The sequence below is a fragment of the Pogona vitticeps genome, chromosome 2 (assembly GCF_051106095.1).
Source record: "Pogona vitticeps strain Pit_001003342236 chromosome 2, PviZW2.1, whole genome shotgun sequence".
Lineage (NCBI taxonomy): Eukaryota > Metazoa > Chordata > Lepidosauria > Squamata > Agamidae > Pogona > Pogona vitticeps.
In genome coordinates, this window is record NC_135784.1 from 153,453,827 (window position 1) to 153,473,982 (window position 20,156).

At 42.6% G+C, this 20,156-nt stretch overlaps 2 protein-coding genes across 14 annotated transcripts in view; one reads left to right on the forward strand and one right to left on the reverse strand.

Annotated features, from left to right (window-relative positions):
• The window catches only part of ATF1 (activating transcription factor 1), a 44,102-nt gene extending 42,097 nt beyond the window's left edge, over positions 1 to 2,005 (forward strand). For all 13 annotated transcript variants that reach the window (XM_020784245.3, XM_020784229.3, XM_072990906.2 and 10 more), the window contains one exon: positions 9 to 2,005. In XM_020784245.3, coding sequence (XP_020639904.1) covers positions 9 to 153 — 145 coding nt within the window. In that variant the 3' untranslated portion in view covers positions 154 to 2,005. The remainder of the gene's footprint in view (positions 1 to 8) is intronic.
• Positions 117 to 20,126, reverse strand: LOC110074188 (transmembrane protease serine 12). Its single transcript, XM_020784169.3, has 5 exons — positions 18,505 to 20,126; positions 16,091 to 16,292; positions 14,539 to 14,804; positions 5,574 to 5,716; positions 117 to 5,153 (listed from the first exon to the last, which is right to left on the reverse strand). The coding sequence occupies exons 1-5, from the start codon at positions 18,605 to 18,607 to the stop codon at positions 4,908 to 4,910; spliced, it is 960 nt and encodes a 319-aa protein (XP_020639828.3). The 5' UTR covers positions 18,608 to 20,126; the 3' UTR covers positions 117 to 4,907.
• Positions 20,127 to 20,156: the final 30 nt, after the last annotated feature.

Genomic DNA, 20,156 nt, shown 5'->3' on the forward strand with positions numbered 1-20,156 from the left:
CATTTCAGAGAAGCAGCTCGGGAATGCCGTAGAAAGAAGAAAGAATATGTCAAATGTCTTGAAAATCGAGTTGCTGTTCTTGAAAACCAGAACAAAACTTTAATTGAAGAACTAAAAACATTGAAAGATCTTTATTGCCATAAAAATGTGTAAGGAAAAGAAAACATACTTTTCAGAAATATCAGAATTCTGGTGGGAATCTTTCACATCAACATTTACAAAATTAAAGTGAAAGCTCAAAAATGCATCTCTTCTCAAATTCTACAATTTAAAAAAGACAGCAAAGATTTCATTTAGGACATGCTTGTTGGTATTGTACAAAAAGGAGGCATGAAGAGTTCCACCCGCACAACTGGAATCGTACGTTTAATCAGGAGAAATGGACATGTATGTTCTGTCAATCAAGAATGGAGCTTCTTGAACTGCAGTTGGATATTTAAATGCTTAACACTCAATTGCAGTTCATTGCAAAACAGCTGAATCTTTTGCCTTAAGCTGTAAATTTCTATCAACGTATTTAACCAGCATAGTTTCAAATTTGTTAAATCTTTGATATACAGTTTTCTTAAGCACCCTTCACTTTAGGGCTCTTCTCTGCAAGGTAGATGCACAGGTGACAACAGATTTGGCCCTCAACCATCCACATGTTGAATTGTACAACTGCAGTGTGAATCCATGTATGACAGCAAATGCTGTATCCACGTGCCTAGAAATCCTGTTTGCTCAAGGCCTTGCTTGCATGGAGCCCAGCTCCCTCTAGCTATGCTGCTTTTGATCACCTGTGTGGTCAGGTTACGCAAAGCAAAGACTCTTAAAGTAAGAGGGATTTTCAGTTATTTGTATGTAAATATTTTTGCTTCAAATTGTAAATTTTAATTTGTGTGTTGAGAAGATAAAGGCCACTACTTCACTAGATATTTGCTTTTAACAGACAATTTAATTTGCTTTAAAAGTGCATTACATTTATCAGTGTTGGTAAAGGCAGAGACACATGGATATGATCATGAAAAATTCTTGAAGAGTAGATGATGTATCAGTACTGATACCAATGTTTTGATACTTTTATATGACAAGTGTTTCTGGATGTTCAAAGGGTTATTTGTGTTTGTCTGATCACTGGATAGAAAAAAAATCTTTTCAGATAAACATAAATGATTGTTTCAAGAGAGCCAGTGTTACACGTTGTTTGAAGAGCCTGCTCTAGTTGCATAGAAATTCTAAATTCTTAAGCTCAGCCCCTCTTTTAAACAAAAATGAAGTTAAAATTACATACCAAAGGTAAAATCTAGTGTTTCTAATTTATATATATATAGTTACTAAATTACAAGACTGCATTTGTAAACTATTTGTTGATCAAATTTGTTGAAATTCCAGATTTTATAAGGAAGTAATCCAGTTGAATTAGACAGCCTGATATATTTTTTATAAGTGAAATATTACCTCTAGAAATTCTATAATTCAGTTTTTATGGGTATTTTATATGTTTATACAGTTTTAGTAAACATATTTTCCCTCTCTCTGATATAAAAGCTTATATTTTTATGAGGTGCTCAAGAAAATTAAGATCTATTTCTATACATTTGGCATAATTTTAAAAGAAAATCAAGAATATTTTTGAGAAAGTTGTTTAGCATTGTTCACAGAAAAATGAATGACTAATTGCATTCACTATAAAATATGAGGGATAATGATAATCTATTTGTTTCTAGTTTTCCACAAATCTTAAAGGTTTTTTTGATACCTGCTAGATTCTTAAGTACACAATTAAGATTAAATCAACAAATGTAGCCTTATTTTTGTTAATACCGAATCATTCCAATTGTGCCCTTCAAATGTTGCCATTTAATATATTTAAATAAGATATTAAGGGCGAGAATATATGTATTTGTTGTGATAGTGCAGCCTTGTTACATATACTGGACAGTTTTGAGATTATTGTGAGATTATTTTGGAAATTACATCATTCCACAGCAAATCTGATTAAATCATTCTTTCTCATACTGAATTTGTTGTCACATTCCTTGGAGTTGAGTAACAAAATGGTGCTTCCCAGATACAGTAATTTCTGGATACGCTTAAGCTTTCTCCAATGTACATGAAGATCTCTGCAATCTACAAGCATGTTTGTTGGTGAGAGCCACAGAATACCAAATTTATTCTCTCCACAAATTTGTCTCTGTGAAGTGATTTAATAAACGAAGCCAAAGCACCGAGTTTGGAAGACCTGAGCAGGACTGGTAATGACAGACTCTCCTGTAGGTCAGTAATTTATAGTAGCACCAAAAATCAGAAACAAATTGTCAGCTCCCTCCCCCAGCAAATTTACTGAGCTCAATGAAGCTTTAATAATCCAGTCTCCAAGAGGCGAAGGGCGCATGTATTTCCCATTCTTTATTTTTAAATCCCAAGCCCTATATGCTGCAAATGTTACATGTTTTGACCACTGTGGAGCTATTCAGCACTCTGCATGGTCTAAAGCATGCTGACAGGAGTGAAATTAGGGTGAGCAAGGGGGGGGATACATATTTCCTATTCTCATTTTCCCCCTATGACTTGGGGATATAGTGGTAATCTTCCACTCTCCCAGTGACATACTGTGCTGATCAGGGCTGGGCAAGCAACTTCCTGTTCATCTGATCACAGCAAACAACACAACAAGACAATGGTACCTTACTGCTGGACTGCCAGCATTCTGGCCTACGAGACAGGGAGATGACTGATTTGGTACCACAGTACAGCAGTCCTGCACTGTGGTGTGTGTATCTTTCTAATTATTTATATATCACCACCCCAGCCACAAAGGGAACTCCCAGGGTGTGAGTGGGGTGCTGATTATTGAACTATAATTAACCTCAGTCCAGGGATGGGGACTCGTGACTCGGTGTCAAGTCTGACTTAAGTTGCACCAGCAACCTCACACTCAACTTGGTTGCTTTTTAAAAAAAAAAGACTTGGACTCAACCTATTTTTCCAAGTTGCCTTTTCAAGTCCCTAGCCCACACACTCTCCCTCTCCCTCCCTCCTTCCTGGCAATCAATAAACAATACTTGTGGAAGAAGCGCTGGGAAGGACACAGAGGAACACACTCCCACGGTTGCCCTCCTTGCTCCCTAGCCCCTCCTAGCAGTTGAGCAAGAGCCTTGCACCCAGACGCATGAACACCGGAGGCCTCCACAGCAGTTGCCAAGGGACACACAAATCCAAGCTGGCAGCCGCTGTTGTTGGCACTATCACCAGTGGCCGTTCCTGCCCAGCTGGGGCAGGGAGGAGCAACGGGGCCAACATGGAAGTGGACATAGATGATAAGGGGAGAAAGGGGATGGTAGTGGTCATGGGAGGGGGGAATTTTCATTTGAATTTCTAGGTTTCTTCTGGCAGGTTGCGTGGGAAAGGGGGAGCACGCATACCCAGGGACTGGTTCAGTTGAAAGACTGCCTGCCTATCCTGCTTTCTCTCTCTCTTTCTCCCCCCCCCCCGGAAAAAATCTTTTGATTTGTGGAGGAAGAGTGTTTTTCAGGCAGTAAACAGCCAAGGAGCCAAGGAAGCAACACAGTTTTTTTTTAACCTTACTGGGATTTTTGGGGGGATTACAACTCTCAGAATTCCCCAGGTGGGGACTTGCGACTTGGATTTGGGACACGGACTCTAAGACTCGGACTCAGACTTACCAACATCTCTGCCTCAATCCAAAACAAGCACGCAATACTACTAGTTTCCTTTTCTGTAAATAATTTTTATGTAAAAGCTTGTGACTTTTGACTTTAAATCTGACAAGGGCATATACCACAAAAAGTCTCAGGCATGGGGATTCTGTGCTATTCATGCACAATCCAGTTATATGCAGATACCCAGACAGCTATGCTGTTTCTATTGTGAAACCAGTTTTCAACAGTGCTTCATGACATTGTTCATATGGAGGCAAACATAAACTGTTTCACCTGCAGGCATCTAGTGTTGCTTCTTATATTTGGGACCAATAACAGCTAAATGTTAACAAAGTACCTCCCAGACCTGGGATAATGATGTAACTATTTGTGTGCACTGGTCATACTAGTTGCTCACCTATCTTGTAATAGTTATAGAGTAATGGAAGCCAAAATCCAAATATCTGATTTATACCTGTCTAAGGAAAGTTGCGTAAGTCTTGATGACAAATTGTTGCTCAGTTATAAGGTGATGGTCACGTGCCTGATTGTGCAATGAGGCACATGCCAGGAAACACATTATGAGGAATTAGGCAAATTAACTTGCACACAGCAGCAATAGGATTTGGGCTGTAGATTCCGTTATTGTTAACTATGGTTGTCACTTCAGTATTTAGATGGTTAAATCTCTGGACCTCACCAGTAACTCATAATTCAATCAGGAATGGATATGGATGTTGAGGGTCTGTGAGTTCTGTTCTATTCAGACACTTAAAACATGGTACTCTGTGCTCAGTGTTCTTTCATTCTAGATATTGGGATTTGCATGAAATTGGTACATCTGACAATTGCAGTAAAAAAATAACCAAACAGATCCCACAAAGATGGAACCAATTGTGAGCAAATGCTGACAGGCTCAATGTGTGTAAAATGAACAATTATATCCCCTCCCCTCGGTCTCTATTGCTTGGGAATACGAGATCTGAAGAAATACCACATACTAACATTTGAATTCCAAATATGCTCTCTGCATAGAAATGAAATATATATTTTGTTTTAAAGTGCAATGGCAACATCTCATATTTGTCATGTAGACCTTCTCTATATTGTACTACACAAGCGATTTGACAGGAAAGCAAAGAACAGGATTATATGGCATGTTGTAAAAATAATAGATTGTGCTAAATGTACTTGTTACACCATGAACTAATAATTTTGAAAAGCAATTTGAGGTCATTCCAGAACAATGGAGGTTTTTCTTTTTCACAGAACATTATGGAAAATTACCCACTGTACAATCAAGAAGATGAGAACACGTGGAACCTTCATAGTGGAGGCTTTGTCAAATAGAATAGCTTGTGAATTTATCCAGCTTCTGTAATGGGCAGTGCGTACATAAATTCCTGGAAGTTTTGGCCGGCCACAACCAAAACCAAAGCTGGTGATTCCTATCAGGTAGTATTTGGTGGCATCTGGGAAATAGCACATGAGAGGTCCCCCACTGTCTCCCTGGAACATAAAACACACAACAAATGGCTGAAGTTGTATACTGCCCAGAATATTGCATTGCACTAAAGCGGCAGTATAGAAGTCTAATAAATAAATAATAAATAGATTAAGTGCTGCTTGTCTTATTTCAAAGCATTTGGATGTACTGCAAGCAAGTAAGTGTTACGATATGCCTCTCATAAACTGTCAGAAGAAAAGACTGCTTTCTCTTGAACTCTAAACTGGGTAATTCTGCTTTGGTTAGACCGTAGAAGCAGGTCGATCCAATATGTGGACAATGCTGTAACCGCAATTATGTGCACACTACTCTTGAGAAGAGTAATGCTCACCTGTTTGATACACGACACAGTTTATATCACCGTTTGATATAACATCTACACAATAGCATGCATTACAATAAAACAATTCATCTCTGCTTACCTGACAACTATCAATACCTCCACTTTCAGTGCCAGCACAGAGCATATCATCTTTTATCGTTCCTCCGTACCAGTCATGGCTATTACAAACAGCTAATGGAATAATATCAACTTGTGCTTCCTGCAATATATCTCTGTGTCTACCTATAATGAAAATCAGGAAAAAGCTTGAATATGATTCTCTTATTTAATATACAGTATTGGCCAACATGCAAACATGCTGATTAGTGATGGCTCCTGGATCCCATATACCAGGTCTGCAGCTTCCATGTATGTGGTCAAGAGAAGGTACGTTGGCTGCCAGAGTAAGATTAAAACTCTTTGCTAGTCTCTATGTATATATAGCACTTTACATACAGGACTGTTACTCTTAATGTTCTGTGTTACTCTTTTATCTTTCCAGCAGTGGTAGTAACAAGTGTAGTTTCATGTAAAGATAGTAAAATGAATGCAAACATTATTGTCATTGCTAAGTAATGTTAGATGTAAGGTAAGCCATCATTTGGGATGCTTACACTAAGCTTTAATATGACTCTGTCCAAAATACCTTTCGCTATTTATATGAAAGTTAGACTGCAGATTGACTTTTCCCTGTAGTTTCTGACAAAGATATGTTAAAGAATATTTCATTCATGTTGGCAGAAAGTAGCAACAGACCAACATTAGCCTCTCAAAACATAAAAGTCATAGCGAAGAGCTAGCAGGTTCAGCTGTACTGTATTCATTATGTATAAAAATGTATACGATTCCCTCTGTTTAAATCTTTCCACTAAAAGGTTCTTTTAATTTCTTATATTAAAAGCACAAGACAGGTAGATATTCTGGCCCAGGGAAGTACTAGCCTTTGGAAATCCACTGCCCTTCAGGTACTTTGGACAATTGCTTCCACAACGTTGAATTGCTGGCTAACCTGACTAAGCACCTTGAGATGAAATATCTGAAAACAGTATCTGGAATAATGTGATAGCATTAAATTAAACAGTTTTGCTCTTGGCTAATGGCTGTGTCTCTATGCTTGTTGCTCCATTTTCAGTGCCCTCCAATGGCCTCTGAGAAGTGTGCCGAGGGCCATGAAAGTATTGCCATCCTTCTCTCTCTAAGGTCACGGAGAGAGCTTTGATTTTGACTCCTCCCCCTTCCAAATCCCTGTGGAAAGCTGTGCATCACTCTTCTGATGTTGGGAGTTGAGAACTAAAAAGAAGGAACAAGAAAGAGAGGTTACTTACCTGTAACCATGGTTCTTCGAGTGGTCCTCTGTGAATCCACACAAATGGGTTTTACTGTGCCTGCGCAGGACTTCTCGGAATATTCTAGAGCTTTAAAAGAAATTATTAGTAGGACGTTGCCCTGTGGCGTGCATGCTCTGCCCGCTCATATCACCTCAGTTCCGAATGTCCGTCACTGTCAAAGCTCTGACTATCACAAAGCTCAAGACAACAAGTGACAGACAGCGGGGAGGCTGGGCAGGATGTGTAGATTCACAGAGGATCACTTGAAGAACCATGGTTACAGGCAAGTAACCTCTCTTTCTTCTTCGTGGCCTCTGTGAATCCACACAAATGGGTGACTAGCAAGCTCACTTACTGGAAGGAGAGTCATCACACCAACAATGAAGTCAGCACAGCTCTTCTGAAACTTGCTTCCTTCTTGGCCCTGACGTCAAGACGATAGTGCGCCACAAAAGTCGAGGGTGGAGACCAAGTAGCCACTCAACAAATGTCAGGGATTTCAACGCCACACAACAAAGCTGTAGACGTTGCCATCACTCTAGCCGAGTGCGCTTTTAGCACCTCTAGCGGAGTCTTGCCCGCTAAGTCATAGGCCAACGTAATGGCCGAGACAATCCACCTCAAGAGTGTCTGTGAGGAGGCAGGAGAACCCTTTTGTGGGCCATGGAAACAGACAAAAAGTCTGGGAGAAATACGGAAGTCCTTAGTGCCTTAGTTCTGGAACTAGTTCCTTAGTTCTGGAAACGTAAAATGCCAGGGCACTATGAACATTAAGGGAGTGGAGATGGATTCGGAAATAATGTCAGGATGATTAGAGGTTGATTAACATGGAAATCAGAGATCACTTTGGGAAGGAAAGACACATCTGGATATAACACAACCTTGTCTGGAAAAAAATGAATATAAGGGGCATCAGCTCGAAGAGCGGCCAGTTCATTTGCTCGACGTGCAAAGGTTATCGCCACAAGGAACCAAGTCTTAATAGAGAAAAGTCTGAGGTGCATAGAAGCCATGGGCTCAAACGGAGGATGAGTCAGTGCACGGAGAACGACCTGAAGAGACCACTGAGGGAGTGGAGGTCAAGTAGGTGGACGCATATTTCGTAATTCTCTCAAAAATATCTTTGACATAGGATGAGAAAATAAACGAGAAGCTTCAGACCCTTCAGGTTGGTATGAAACTATCGCAGAAATATAAACTTTTAACGCTGAATGGGCCAAACTTTGGTCACACAGGTAATCAAGGAATTTAAGAAGGGTGTCCAGGGAAACTGGGACCATAGACAATATCTGCAATGCAGCAAATTTGAGGAAAAAGTTCCATTTATATGAGTACAGTCATTGGGTAGAGGGCTTCCTTGCTCTATTCAGGACTTCAGCCACGTTGGGAGAATTCTCCACACAGTGAGGTGTAGAGTGCTGAGGTCAGGATGGCAAATCCAACCTTCGTCCTGAGTGAGGAGGGAAGGTTGAAGTGGTAATCTGAGAAAATCCGAAGCCATGGCTCTAAAAGTGGTGAAACATGGTTGACGAGGCCACCATGGTGCTATCAAAATGGCATCTATATTCAGTTGACGGATCCTGATTATCTTCCTCTGAATGAGTGGAATGGATGGAAACAGGTAAAGTAGAGTGTCATCCCACTCTACCATGAAGGCGTCGCCTAGAGAGTTGTCTCCTATTCTTGCTCGTGAGCAGTATCTGCTGCACTTGGTGTTGGTTTGAGTGGCGAAGACGTAGAGACCTGGCGTCCCCCACGAACTGCAGAGAAGGGAGAGATGGTGTTGTTGAGAGCCTACTCAAGTCTGGGTGGTAATACGACTCAGGCAGTTGGCAACTTCGTTGTCCTCTGTAGCAACATGGAGAGCCACTGGAAAGATGTGGTGATCATAACACCATTCCCATAGCTGGATCGCTAGATAGAGAAGATGTAAGGAATGGGTGCCACCCTGTTTGTTGATGTAATACAGGGTGGTCATATTGTCCATGATGATTTGGGCCCCGTGACCAGCTATGAGGAATGGGAATGCTCGGAAAGATTTGATTACTGCTAGCAGCTCTAGTTGATTGATGTGCAGCAGTCTCTCTGAGCTTGACCACAATGCCTTGTGGCACAGTGGTTAAACCACTGTACTGCAGCCAAAACTATGCTCACGACCTGGGGTTCAATCCCAGGTAGCCGGCTCAAGGTAGACTCAGCCTTCTATCCTTCCGAGGTCGGTAAAATGAGTACCCAGCTTGCTGGGGGAGGGCAATGTGTAGCCTGCATAATTAACTTGTAAACCACCCAGAGAGTGCTTGTAGCACTATGGGGCGGTATATAAGCAGCACGGTTTTTGCTTTGCATGGATCTTTCGGTGACCACAGTGTGCTCCCCTCATCCTGTCGTGCTGGCGTCTGTGTGACCTGTACCAAGAGTTGGAGCAGCCTGAATGGGCGGCCTACTAGAAGGTGAAGGTCTAAGGTCCACCAGGTAAGTTGAACAGCCAGTTCTGGAGTCACCAGTAGATGCTTTGAAGGATGATCTATCAGAGGGTCGAATTTGGATAGATACCATGCGTAAGGACCTCATCTTCAGTCTCACATGTTCAAGGACCAAAGTTGTTGATGCCATCAAGCCTAGCAGGTGCTGTGTATGGTGAGCGGTGACTGTGCTGTAATGCTGGAAGGGGCAGATACCTCACCTTAACTTGAGTATTCTCTCTAGAGGGGGAAATACCTGGGCTGCAATGGAATCGAGACGCGCCCTGATATAATCCATGGTCTGAGATGGCTCCAGATGACATTTTTTGTGGTTGACTTTCAGACCGAGATCCACCAACGTCTGGAGCACAAACGTAGTGTCCTTCAGGGCTGCGCTGTGTGATCTTGCTACTATCAACCAGTCGTCTATACAGTGGTGCCTCGCTTAACGAGTGCACCGTTTAACGAAGAATCCGTATAGCGATCCCTTTTTGGGGATCGCTATACGGATCTGCCCCAATCGCCGCACTCGCTTTGCGACGATTGGGGCTCCGGCGGCCATTTTGGAGCCGCCGAACAGCTGATCGGCGGCTCCAAAATGGCCGCCGGATGACCCGAAATGGCCCCTATCAGTGTTTTCGCGCCCTCCCCTTGCTTACGGAGGTCGCGAAAACGCTGTGGGGGGGCATTTCGGGTCATCCGTGGCCATTAAAATGGCCCGAAATGCCCCCCCGCAGCGTTTTCGCGACCTCCGTAAGCAAGGGGAGGGCGCGAAAACACTGATAGGGGCCATTTCGGGTCATCCGGCGACCATTTTGGAGCCGCCGATCAGCTGATCGGCGGCTCCAAAATGGCCGCCGGACGCGAAAACATCGCTGGAGGGGTAAGTTTGCACGCTTATTGGAACGCATTAAACTAAGTTTAATGCGTTCCAATAGGCTTTCCTTACCCGCACAGTGATGTTTTCGTATAGCTATACGGGGCACCACTGTATATGGGAACACTGTGATGTTGTGTAGATGAAGATAGGCATTGACTGGAGCCATACACTTTGTAAAGGTCCTCGGAGTGTTAGACAGGCCGAAGGGAAGGGCACAGAATTGATAAGCAGTGTCCATGAAGAGGAAGTGGAGGTATTTGAAATGATTTTCGTGAATATGAAATGTGGAAATAAGTGTCCTGTACATCTATAACTACGAACCAATTGTCTGGTTGAAGCAGAGGGATGACTGATTCGAGGGTGACCATGCGAAAGCGCCTTGGATGGATGCAGGTGTTCAACAGTCGCAGGTTTAAAATGGGACGGAGGCCTCCATTCTTTTTGGGGGTGAAATAGCAGGAGTAGAAGCCGTTAAGAACATCTCGGGGAGGAACCCTCTGGATAGCACACTTTTAAAGGAGTGTAACTTCATCCTCTAGAGCAGGTGAGTATGTTGTGGATCTGACATGACTGAGAGGAGGAAGCTCCTTGAATTCCAACAGGTAACCGAAATGTATGATGGCTAGCACCCAAGTGTCCTTGGTGATGGTGGACCACTTGTCAAAAAAGGGTGCCAGTCGGGAATGTTCGGGATAGTCCCATAGAGGAGAGTCAAAGGTATTGTTTGGTTTTCCTTGTAGGTTGACAGAAACCTTGTCTGCGCTGAGCAGGGACCTGAGATCGGAAAGGAGGAGCAGTGGAAGATGGCTGAGCAAAGCTAGATCTCTCAGGAGCCTGAGATGGAGGTTTGTAGGCGCGGTAGGGATGCTGATAAAACTGATGAACTTTAAAAGGCTTACGCCATTGATTGCACTGATATCTAGGTTGCTGAATGGCATATGATCAGGCCATCTTGTGGATTTTATGCAACTTTTCCATTACCTCATTGGTCTTCTTGTTGAAAAGACCTACGCCGTCAAAAGATAAGTCCTTGATGTGGATCCTAGCATCGTCTGTGATTCCAAAAGATTGCAGCCATTCATGCCATCTAAGGGTGGTAGATGAAACCAGAGACTTAGGAGCAGCGTCAGCAGTGTGATGGGACCCCAGACGTTGCTGCTTGGCTAGAGTAGTGGCCTCCAGATGGGTATTAAGAGCCACAGTTCTGACGTCCCCAGGAGCAGCTTGGAGGATAGAGGGGATCTTATTCCACAGCTGCCTGTGGTAGGCCCTCATCACAGCCTGGTACTTGGAGACTCTCATCACAAAGGAGGCCAGTGAATATAAATGGCTTCCTAGTACGTCTAGTTTTCTCCCTTATTTATTGGTAGGGGTAACTGAGGATCGGTTGCCTGCTCTGGATTGATTTGATTGAACTATGATGGCGTTTGGCAGAGTATGTTTAATCAAGAATGTTGTATTGGTGCCGTGAGCATGATAGTGGTTCTCCACTCATCTGGGAATCTGTAGAGATGTCAAAGGTTTGTCCAAAGACTCCTTAATGAGATCCATCATTGCTGGAACGGATGTTAAGCTTAATGGCAGAGATTTTTCTTGATTTATGTCCTCAAAGATAAGATCATGCTTCGGGGGAGCAATTCTAGTGATTTGGCCATACGAAGAATAAGCTGAGCATAAGAAGTAAAAACTTCAGATGGCAACAGTGGGTGTACATCTGCAACATCAGAATCTGGGGTTGGTAGATGTGATGGTGATCAGGGAGGATCCTGATCAGAAACCATTGCTACAGAAGAGAAGATTGCTCAGAGATGGAAAGAGTTGGTGAGGGAGAACGATGGTGATGTTTAGAAATAGAAACCAGAGGAGCTGAGACCTGATGGTCGAGATGCCATGCAGATAAGGAGACATCCTGGTGTGAAGTCAAAGTTGTCGGTATCGAAGAGTGTTTTGATTGAGCCGGATCACAATGAGTTGACTTGTGTTGAGTTGGAGCTCGGTCACAAAGGGGTACTTCAGTGACAGGCAAACGGTGCTTAGACTTCTTAGACTTCAACACCACTGGAACGGGCTCGATACTAACTCGACGTCAATTCCAAATGGGAGACGGTGACAGCAATGATTCAGACAGGCCGTAAGCGTATCATAGACATTTGTGATACTGATAGTATTCTGGAGCAAAAGCTGGGTCATATTGCTCATATCAATACCAGTGGTAGTCAACATACCGATTGACATTGTAAAGAGGCTGTTCATATCCATGAAAGGCACAGCTTCTAGAGGGGGACAAATATCACATCTCGATACCGTGGGGTGGAGAGATGTGGTGTCTCTTTGTTGTCCTCTTTCTCAGAGGGGACTGTGAGATCGATGTCTCCGAATTCAAGAGGTGTATAATGGTCACCCGCCCGGTCGAAACAGGGCTAGAATGGGTCAAGGCCAGGCTGGATACGATGTAGATCTCTGAACAGCCATGACTTGGCGACAAGCTCGGTATGGAGACCAAAGCTTGCGCCCGAGTAGGGAAACTCGATTCTCCCGTCTCAGAAATGGAGCCTTGGTAAGGGACATCCCTTGACGATTCATCCAGGATGGGAGATGGAGGGAAGACATTGACAATTGTATCACGAGGCTGATGGAATTTAGGTGGCTGTTTTGCCTTTTTCTGTTTGGCCTTGTCTTTATCTTTTTGTTTTTTAGTAGACTGGGTCTTAGACTAAACTAAGGAGGCCATCGGCAACAATACCAATAGTGACTATGATTTTGGAGCCTTAGAGGAAACTCTCGGTGAGGGTGCAGGAGCCACCGAAATGGAAGATTCAGACCGAGGCAGTGGAACTGGGGCGAGTTCCATAGTAGGGCTGGTTGGTAGACTGGACGGAGCTAAAGATCTTTCCCACAAATGGGATTTCAGCCATTGAAACTGGAGTTTTAGGGCTGGTTTTGTTAATTTCTTACGCTCCGGACAATTCTGAGTTTGGTGACTCTTGCCCAAACAAAACAAGCAGCGATTGTGGCCATCAGAAAAGAGAATTTTAGTGGCACACGTCGCATAGCACTTGAAAGGGCCTGAGGAGGCCATAAAAAAGGGCGGGGGGGGGGAGAATAAAGAAAAAGAACTCAGAGGGAAACGTCCGAAAATTAAAAACTTGAGTCCATATCCTAAAGCGTAATCATAGACAGTCCAAAGATCAGTATACCATTAATGAGAAAGAATCACAATAAGAAGCTCTAATCAACAAGAAGTCCGATTTCAGCGGAGGCTAAAAGGAACTGAGAGTAATACGGGTGGGAAGAGTATGCATGTCACAGGGCAACGTCCAACTAATAACGCCTTTTTAAGCTCTAGAATATTCTGAGAAATCCTGTGCAGGCGCAGTAAAACCCATTTATGTGGATTCACAGAGGCCACAAGAACATTGCTCTTCCTTCACTTCTGCCACACCCTCAGGAGCCAAGTAAGAGGCCTGGAAACTTTGGATACTCTGATCTCAAAGAGTTCTGATTGTCTAGGTAGCCTTCGAGAATACAGAGGCTTTCCTTGTTAACACATCTCTTCAGACCCAGAAGGATTTGAAAGCATATGGCCAAGATAAATTCTTGTCAACTGAATAGGCAGGAGGGGATACCAGAATTCCTAAGAACTGCAACTTTGTTTTCCAAAAGGAAATCCAGTTTTCTAGTTCTAAAGTGCAGTGTCTACTAAATTGTGGTACCTGCCTCGAATTGTCATTTTTCACCTGTTTGGAAGATCAGTCTACCTCTCCAGTTAAAGAAACTGAAGATGTGACTGAGTAAGGTTTTCAGTAACTGACAGAACAAAACCATAATAATATATTCAAATTAGAAAAGCTCTGTGGAAAAAAATGTGCTCTATAATACTGTATATATTATGCAAACAATGCCGTCTGTATGCAGGATACCACTTCTGCAGTGCAGCTTTTCTTGGTCAGAACTTGCATTGTCCTGAAGCAGTATTTTAATCTTGTTTTTTTTTTAAGTTTAGCAGAGTACATGTAGCCTTTGTTATAGACTAGGTGATCTGTTTTTAATGTGTTGACTAACAGAGATATTTAGAACACTGAAAGCTTTTACAGGTTGACACATTTTAAAGACTCAATACTTTCTTCTTTTCATTTTGTACATTTAAAGACATATTCTCTGAAGATAGATTTTCCTAGTTTGCTGCTGCCAATTCAATAATGAGCCCAGGAACCACATTGTCTCTAAAACATGCATAAACAAAAAGGATTGCCTGGTGGGAAAAATCTCTATAATTATTTGTTATGAAGATGTGAATGGGAAGATGAAAGCCATTTCACATATTAGAATGTTATATCTACAAAGGAGATGTTTTAGGATGCATTTCTGGGAGAGCATATCAAGGTAAAGATTTACCTTTCTCCATTGTGTTTCCCCATCCACTTATGTAACATGGAGTCTCGTCAGTTACAGCAAGAGGACCGTCAGGTAAGCAGATGGGCTGGATATACTCATTGAATTTGATAGATTCCATTAACTTGAACAAGGCAACATCATTTTCAAAGGTAGCGTGGTTGAAATTGGAGTGGATAATAATAGCCCTGATCCGGCTCTTTATTGTATGTGTCTGGTGTTTAGAAAGGTGATGCATTCCAACCACAGCCCTCCAAAATCCAGCGTCCCTAGGATGCAATAAAATCCTTTGTCAAATTGAAGATTATTTATAGAATGCTAAAACATTTGAGAACTCTTGCTTAGATCCTGTGGAATATCAAGGACCATGGGACATGTCTCTGATTAAACAAGAGGGTTACAGTTGTCCCAAAGAATAAAAGATATACCAAAAAAAAAAAAAAAAAAAAAAAACAGAGAAGTTATTTTAAACAAATCTCAAAAACATGTGGAAAAATAGTTCAGGGGTTCCCATTAAACTTGGAATCATGAAACATATCTAAGGAAAACCATTTACAAAATTATTGTGTTTTACTGAAATAGCACAATTATCACCTATGGAAATTCTTTTCAAATTCAGCAAAAGCAGCTCTTTCCAGAAACTGGAAAAAGAACAGCAAGAAGGGCAGCATTACAGAAGGCTGTTCATCAAATCCGTGCTGCAAAAACGAGGCCAACATTTGAAGAACTGCATAAATTGTTCTATCTGCCTATGGAGTCTTTGGCCCTGAGTTTCTTGAGCAGTAGCCATTTCAAGGGACATCACACCCTGTTTTAAAACAAAGGCAAGTTACATACGTCACTTATGATTCAGAAGGGACAACTGTTGTTCGAAAAGAAAAACGGAAAAAAGAAAAAGAAAAAAAATTATTTAGACGTATCTGAAGGTCTTTGTGACAAGATTTCTGCTGAGTTCTAAACAAGCTTTTTGCCATTTTTGAGGAACAGGAATATTTGAGCTCGCAAAAGGATAATTACTATTTCTAGAGAATAAATCTAAGAAGAACGCTTATGACTTGTGTTAAAAACACAACGGAGAAGCAAAGGAGAAAAGTCTTCCCTCCCCAATTCCCTGTTGCCACTGATGCAAATAATAGGGCCTTCTGACACTGCAGTGGAAGATAACTCTTGCTGCAGCCTTGTGCCTACAATTTACTTTAAATACAACAACAGTGCAGTTGATAATTGCACATAACCTTCTGTCAAATATGGGCCTGTTAAGAATTTAACAGCAGCCTGCATATTGCTAGTAACCAGTCAGCTCTTTGCACTTCTGAGCTTGGTTACTAATATGGCACACTATTGTAACCTGTATTACCATAAAAATACAAGCAACAAGCAAACAAATCCAGAAAAGATGAGCTCTGGTTGTTAGGAGTACATCTAGTATGATTACCAATGTTGCTAAACTACAAATCCCATCACACATAATCATGCATGCTGTGAGGTGACTGATGGGCTTTGGGAACCAAATGCACCTGAATGGGCAGATGTTTTTGAACTGAAGGATACATACGTCCATTTTCTAACACAGTGTGCTGCTGTTAGCACCGAATTGTGATTAATTAAAGATCCACCGCATACATGGACATATCCTACACCGAAGTGGTACACCTGAAGGCTAACTTGCCATGGCCAGGCCCCAAGCTGTGCATCGTGTCCACCTATGATCCGAGTCCCAGTTGCTATCTCATCCACAACAGGCCTTGTGCCGCACTCTAGAAATCCAAACACAGGGATGTTGGTCAGATGCAGTGTTCATAGCGGGGGTTCTATAAAACAAAGCAGCTGCTTTAACTTTTTGTTGAATCTGCATTTGACTAACCGCTTAAAATAAACCACCCTGGCTTCCAGTTGTATATTAGCCCAGCCATTGTTTTGGAACACGGTGTGCACTGAGCCTGCGCCTAAGGATGAAGTTTATTCAATAATAATAATACGTTTTCAAGTTGATTCCAACTTACAGTGATTCTCCCAGTGTTCAACTCCCAGGGTACAACTTGCCTTCAAACAATTTGCATATTGAACCTGAATGCCTGAAAATGTTATTTCATGTAAGAGAAGCATAATAATAAGAAATATAATCTCAAGAATCTAATTCAAAAGTGAGCCCTGGAATTCAAAAAGAAAAGTAAGTCTGAAAAAATTACTATCCCAGAATTTTAACACAGCAAATGAAATATGTTGTGATTTGTTTGGCTCAGCCTTACACAATAGTATGATTTACTTGCCTTCAAGTTGCTTTCCACTTACACTGACCCTTTCAGGGTTGTTCAATTATTGTAGAGAGAACTCAGATGTGGTTTACCCTTCCCTTCTTCTGGGTGTGTCCTGTGACTGTGCAGCTTCCCCAAGGCCACACAGGCTGGCTCTACTTCAGAGGAGGCACAGTGAGGAATCAAAGACCCAACTTCTGGCTCTGAAGCCATGTACCCGACACACAGATCTCTCTACTCAAAACTAAGTCCTTATTACTTCAATGGGAAGTAATAACATGCAACTGTGTGTAAGACTGCAGCCTTAAGGTGTTTATTACTGTGTCTCTCTATTTACATATGAAATATTGATTTGAACAATTTTTCAGGAGCCAAACATAGAGAAATTACTCTTCTGGCACATAGTATGATTGGCAATAGGCTAAAGTAATGTTCTCTGTGCTTTGCTTCACTGGAACTTTACTACACCAAAAAAATATGAACTGGCATCCTGTTGTAGTAAGAGTCTCTTCTGTGCCAAATTCTTCCTTACCTGCCACTCATGCAAGGGGAAATCCAGCAAGCATGTGGAAGCCCTCATGAAGTGACTTGCTAAACACATGCTTTTGCATTTGGAAAAGGGGGCTATCGCTTCTAAACAGGCTTGTTTCCAGCAGCAGGATCTTCCCCTTTGGAACACCCCTTCCCCCCGCCAATTCTAGAGGGTGGTGAGACCCATCTGCCAGCAGAGGGACAGAGCAGCAAGTTCCCACAAAACATCCATGGGCATCGACCTCTCAGGGTAGGAAACCAGAGTCCGTGGGCGGAAGACTGGGGATCCCACACCCACTTTCTTGGGAGTTGCCAAGGAGGCAGCTGTGTTACCTTTGTTACAGCAAAACCAACGAAGAATCTTGTGGCACCTTGGAAGTTGCACGCTTTTGTTGTTGCAGAAGCAGATCTGTCACTTTCTACACTTCATTTTGCCCCACGTGCATAATAGGAGCAAATGTGGATATAAACCCATAGATTGAATATTGTAAACCAGAGGTTCCCAACCTTGAGTAACTCAGGTGTTCTTGGCCCGAAACTCCCAGAAGCCTTCACCACCAGCTGGGCTGGGAGTTGCAGCTCAAGAACACCAGGGTTAACCAAGGTTGGGAATCGCTGTTTTAAACCAAGCAATACAGCTGCGTTTTAAACCAAGCAATAATAGCGTCCTGTGTCTAAGTCGCACTGGCCATGTGACCACGGAAGATTGTCTTTGGACAAACGCTGGCTCCATGGCTTGGAAACGGGGATGAGCGCCGCCCCCTAGAGTCGAACACGACTGGACAAAAATTGTCAAGGGGAACCTTTACCTTTTATACAGCTGCTTAGTTTTTAAGCTAACACCCACCTCTTCAGTTCTCAAGGAACTTCCAGCACTACACCTGGACACCCCCCCTCCCTCAGCGCTCCACCGCACACAACTCTTGAGGTCTGCTCTAGCGAACACACATCACCTGCTCTGACTAGAGGTTGCTGGGACTCGTAGTTTTGGCGGGTGCCTCCGCTCTCTCCTAGGAAGATGTAGTTTATGCGCAGGCGCACTTCTTGCCTGGCTTCGATGGCGCGCTGGCGCACGACCTGGCGGGCTGGCCACGCTGAGCGGGCTCTTTCGACGCCTCCCGCGAATACGTAGCGCCCTGCATGACAGGGGAGGAGGAGGGGGCCCCTGGGAAGCCGGACTCACCGTCTGTAGGAATCACAGAAGAGAGAGCTTGGAGTGGAGCTTCACTCCAGAGCACGAGCAACGCCCAAATAGAAGTATATACGAGGCGAAAATTCTGTCCCATCGTCTGCCCAGGAAACAAAATGGCGGCCACAGCCCCTTCCCCCCCTTCCACGGGGGCGGAGGAACGTCTGAGGGAAAGCGGGGAGAACGTTCCCTCGTTTCCTGTGTCCCTCGCCTCCGCTTCTCAGTGTATATTCCTTGAAGGTAGGGAAGGCTGCACCTTACATCACCGGCAAGGAGGACGCAGAAATAAGGGCAGAGGAAGAAGGCTGAATGGTTTGTACGCTTTCGATTCATTTAGGTTTCAGTCACTTTCTAATCAAAACCCTTGTTTCTGCAACATTTTGTGGACATAGAATTAAAAAAAGAAAAGAAACGACAGCTGCTCTGAAGGGCACGAGCGAAACTGGGGGCAACAGTTACCCCTCCATTGCTGTGTGAAGCAGTGGGTAACAGCAGAATGCAACCTCGGTCCTCAGCAGAGGATGTCTGACTTTATTTTTAAATGTTTCAGGAAAAAGTAGCCGTTACTCTGGTTCAACACTCTGGCAAAATTGAAGCGGAGAGGGTGTCAGGGAGGACATACAGTATTTGCGCTTCTGTCTGCATTTAAATTTTTAATATTTTAATAATACATATTAAGAAGATGGAAAAGAACTAATAACAAACATAAAACTCAAATTCAAGTCAAAGTTCATAATGTACGTAGTGTTCCCCACTAGCCTTCAGATTTCCCCCCTTTATGTATATTAAAAGTACAAATATAATTATTTGGGGTTATCACCTTTGCCCTTCCCTGAATTCATGTACTAATTTTTTCCATATATTCTTAAAATAATTTGCTCTCAAGATTCCTTTTCTAACTTACAGTGTACATGTTAATTTATCATTGACAGCCATATTCCACATTTCTTTATACCAATCCTCCATCTTAAACTGGTTATTCTTCCAATTCCTTGCAAATACCAATCTTGTGACTGTTACCATATAATAATTAATTCTCTTTTTACCCATTCTAATTGAATATTTCCAAACATTTTTAACAGAGCTATCATTGGACAACTTTGTATCATACATCAATACCCATAATATCCTTTACGTCTTTAATCATTCCTTCTACCACATTTCACATGTTCACAACATATATATATGCCCTCCTTCCTTTCTTATATCTCCCAACATGATCCACAAAAGCTGAGCTGAAACAAATTAGTTATTCTTGAAATGTTTTCTCTTAAATTTTGCCAACTAATTTTCAAATGACCTTTATCTTCACTTGCAGCAACTTTGTCTCCTAGTTTTCTTTAAATATCTCACTTCCCTTTCCTCTTTCATTGAGAGAGGATACAGTTGTGCCCCGCTAAGGATTGCCCTGCATTACGACGAATCCGCTTTACGATGATGTTTTTGCGATCGCAAAACGATGGTCTAAATGGGGGAATTTTGCTTAGTGATGATTGGTTCCCTGCTTCGGGAACAGATTTTTACTTTACGACGATCAAAAACAGCTGATTGTCGGGTTTTCAAAATGGCCGCTGGGTGCTTAAAATGGCTCCCCGCTGTGATTAGGGACGGATTCCTCGCTATACAGGCACCGAAAATGGTCACCG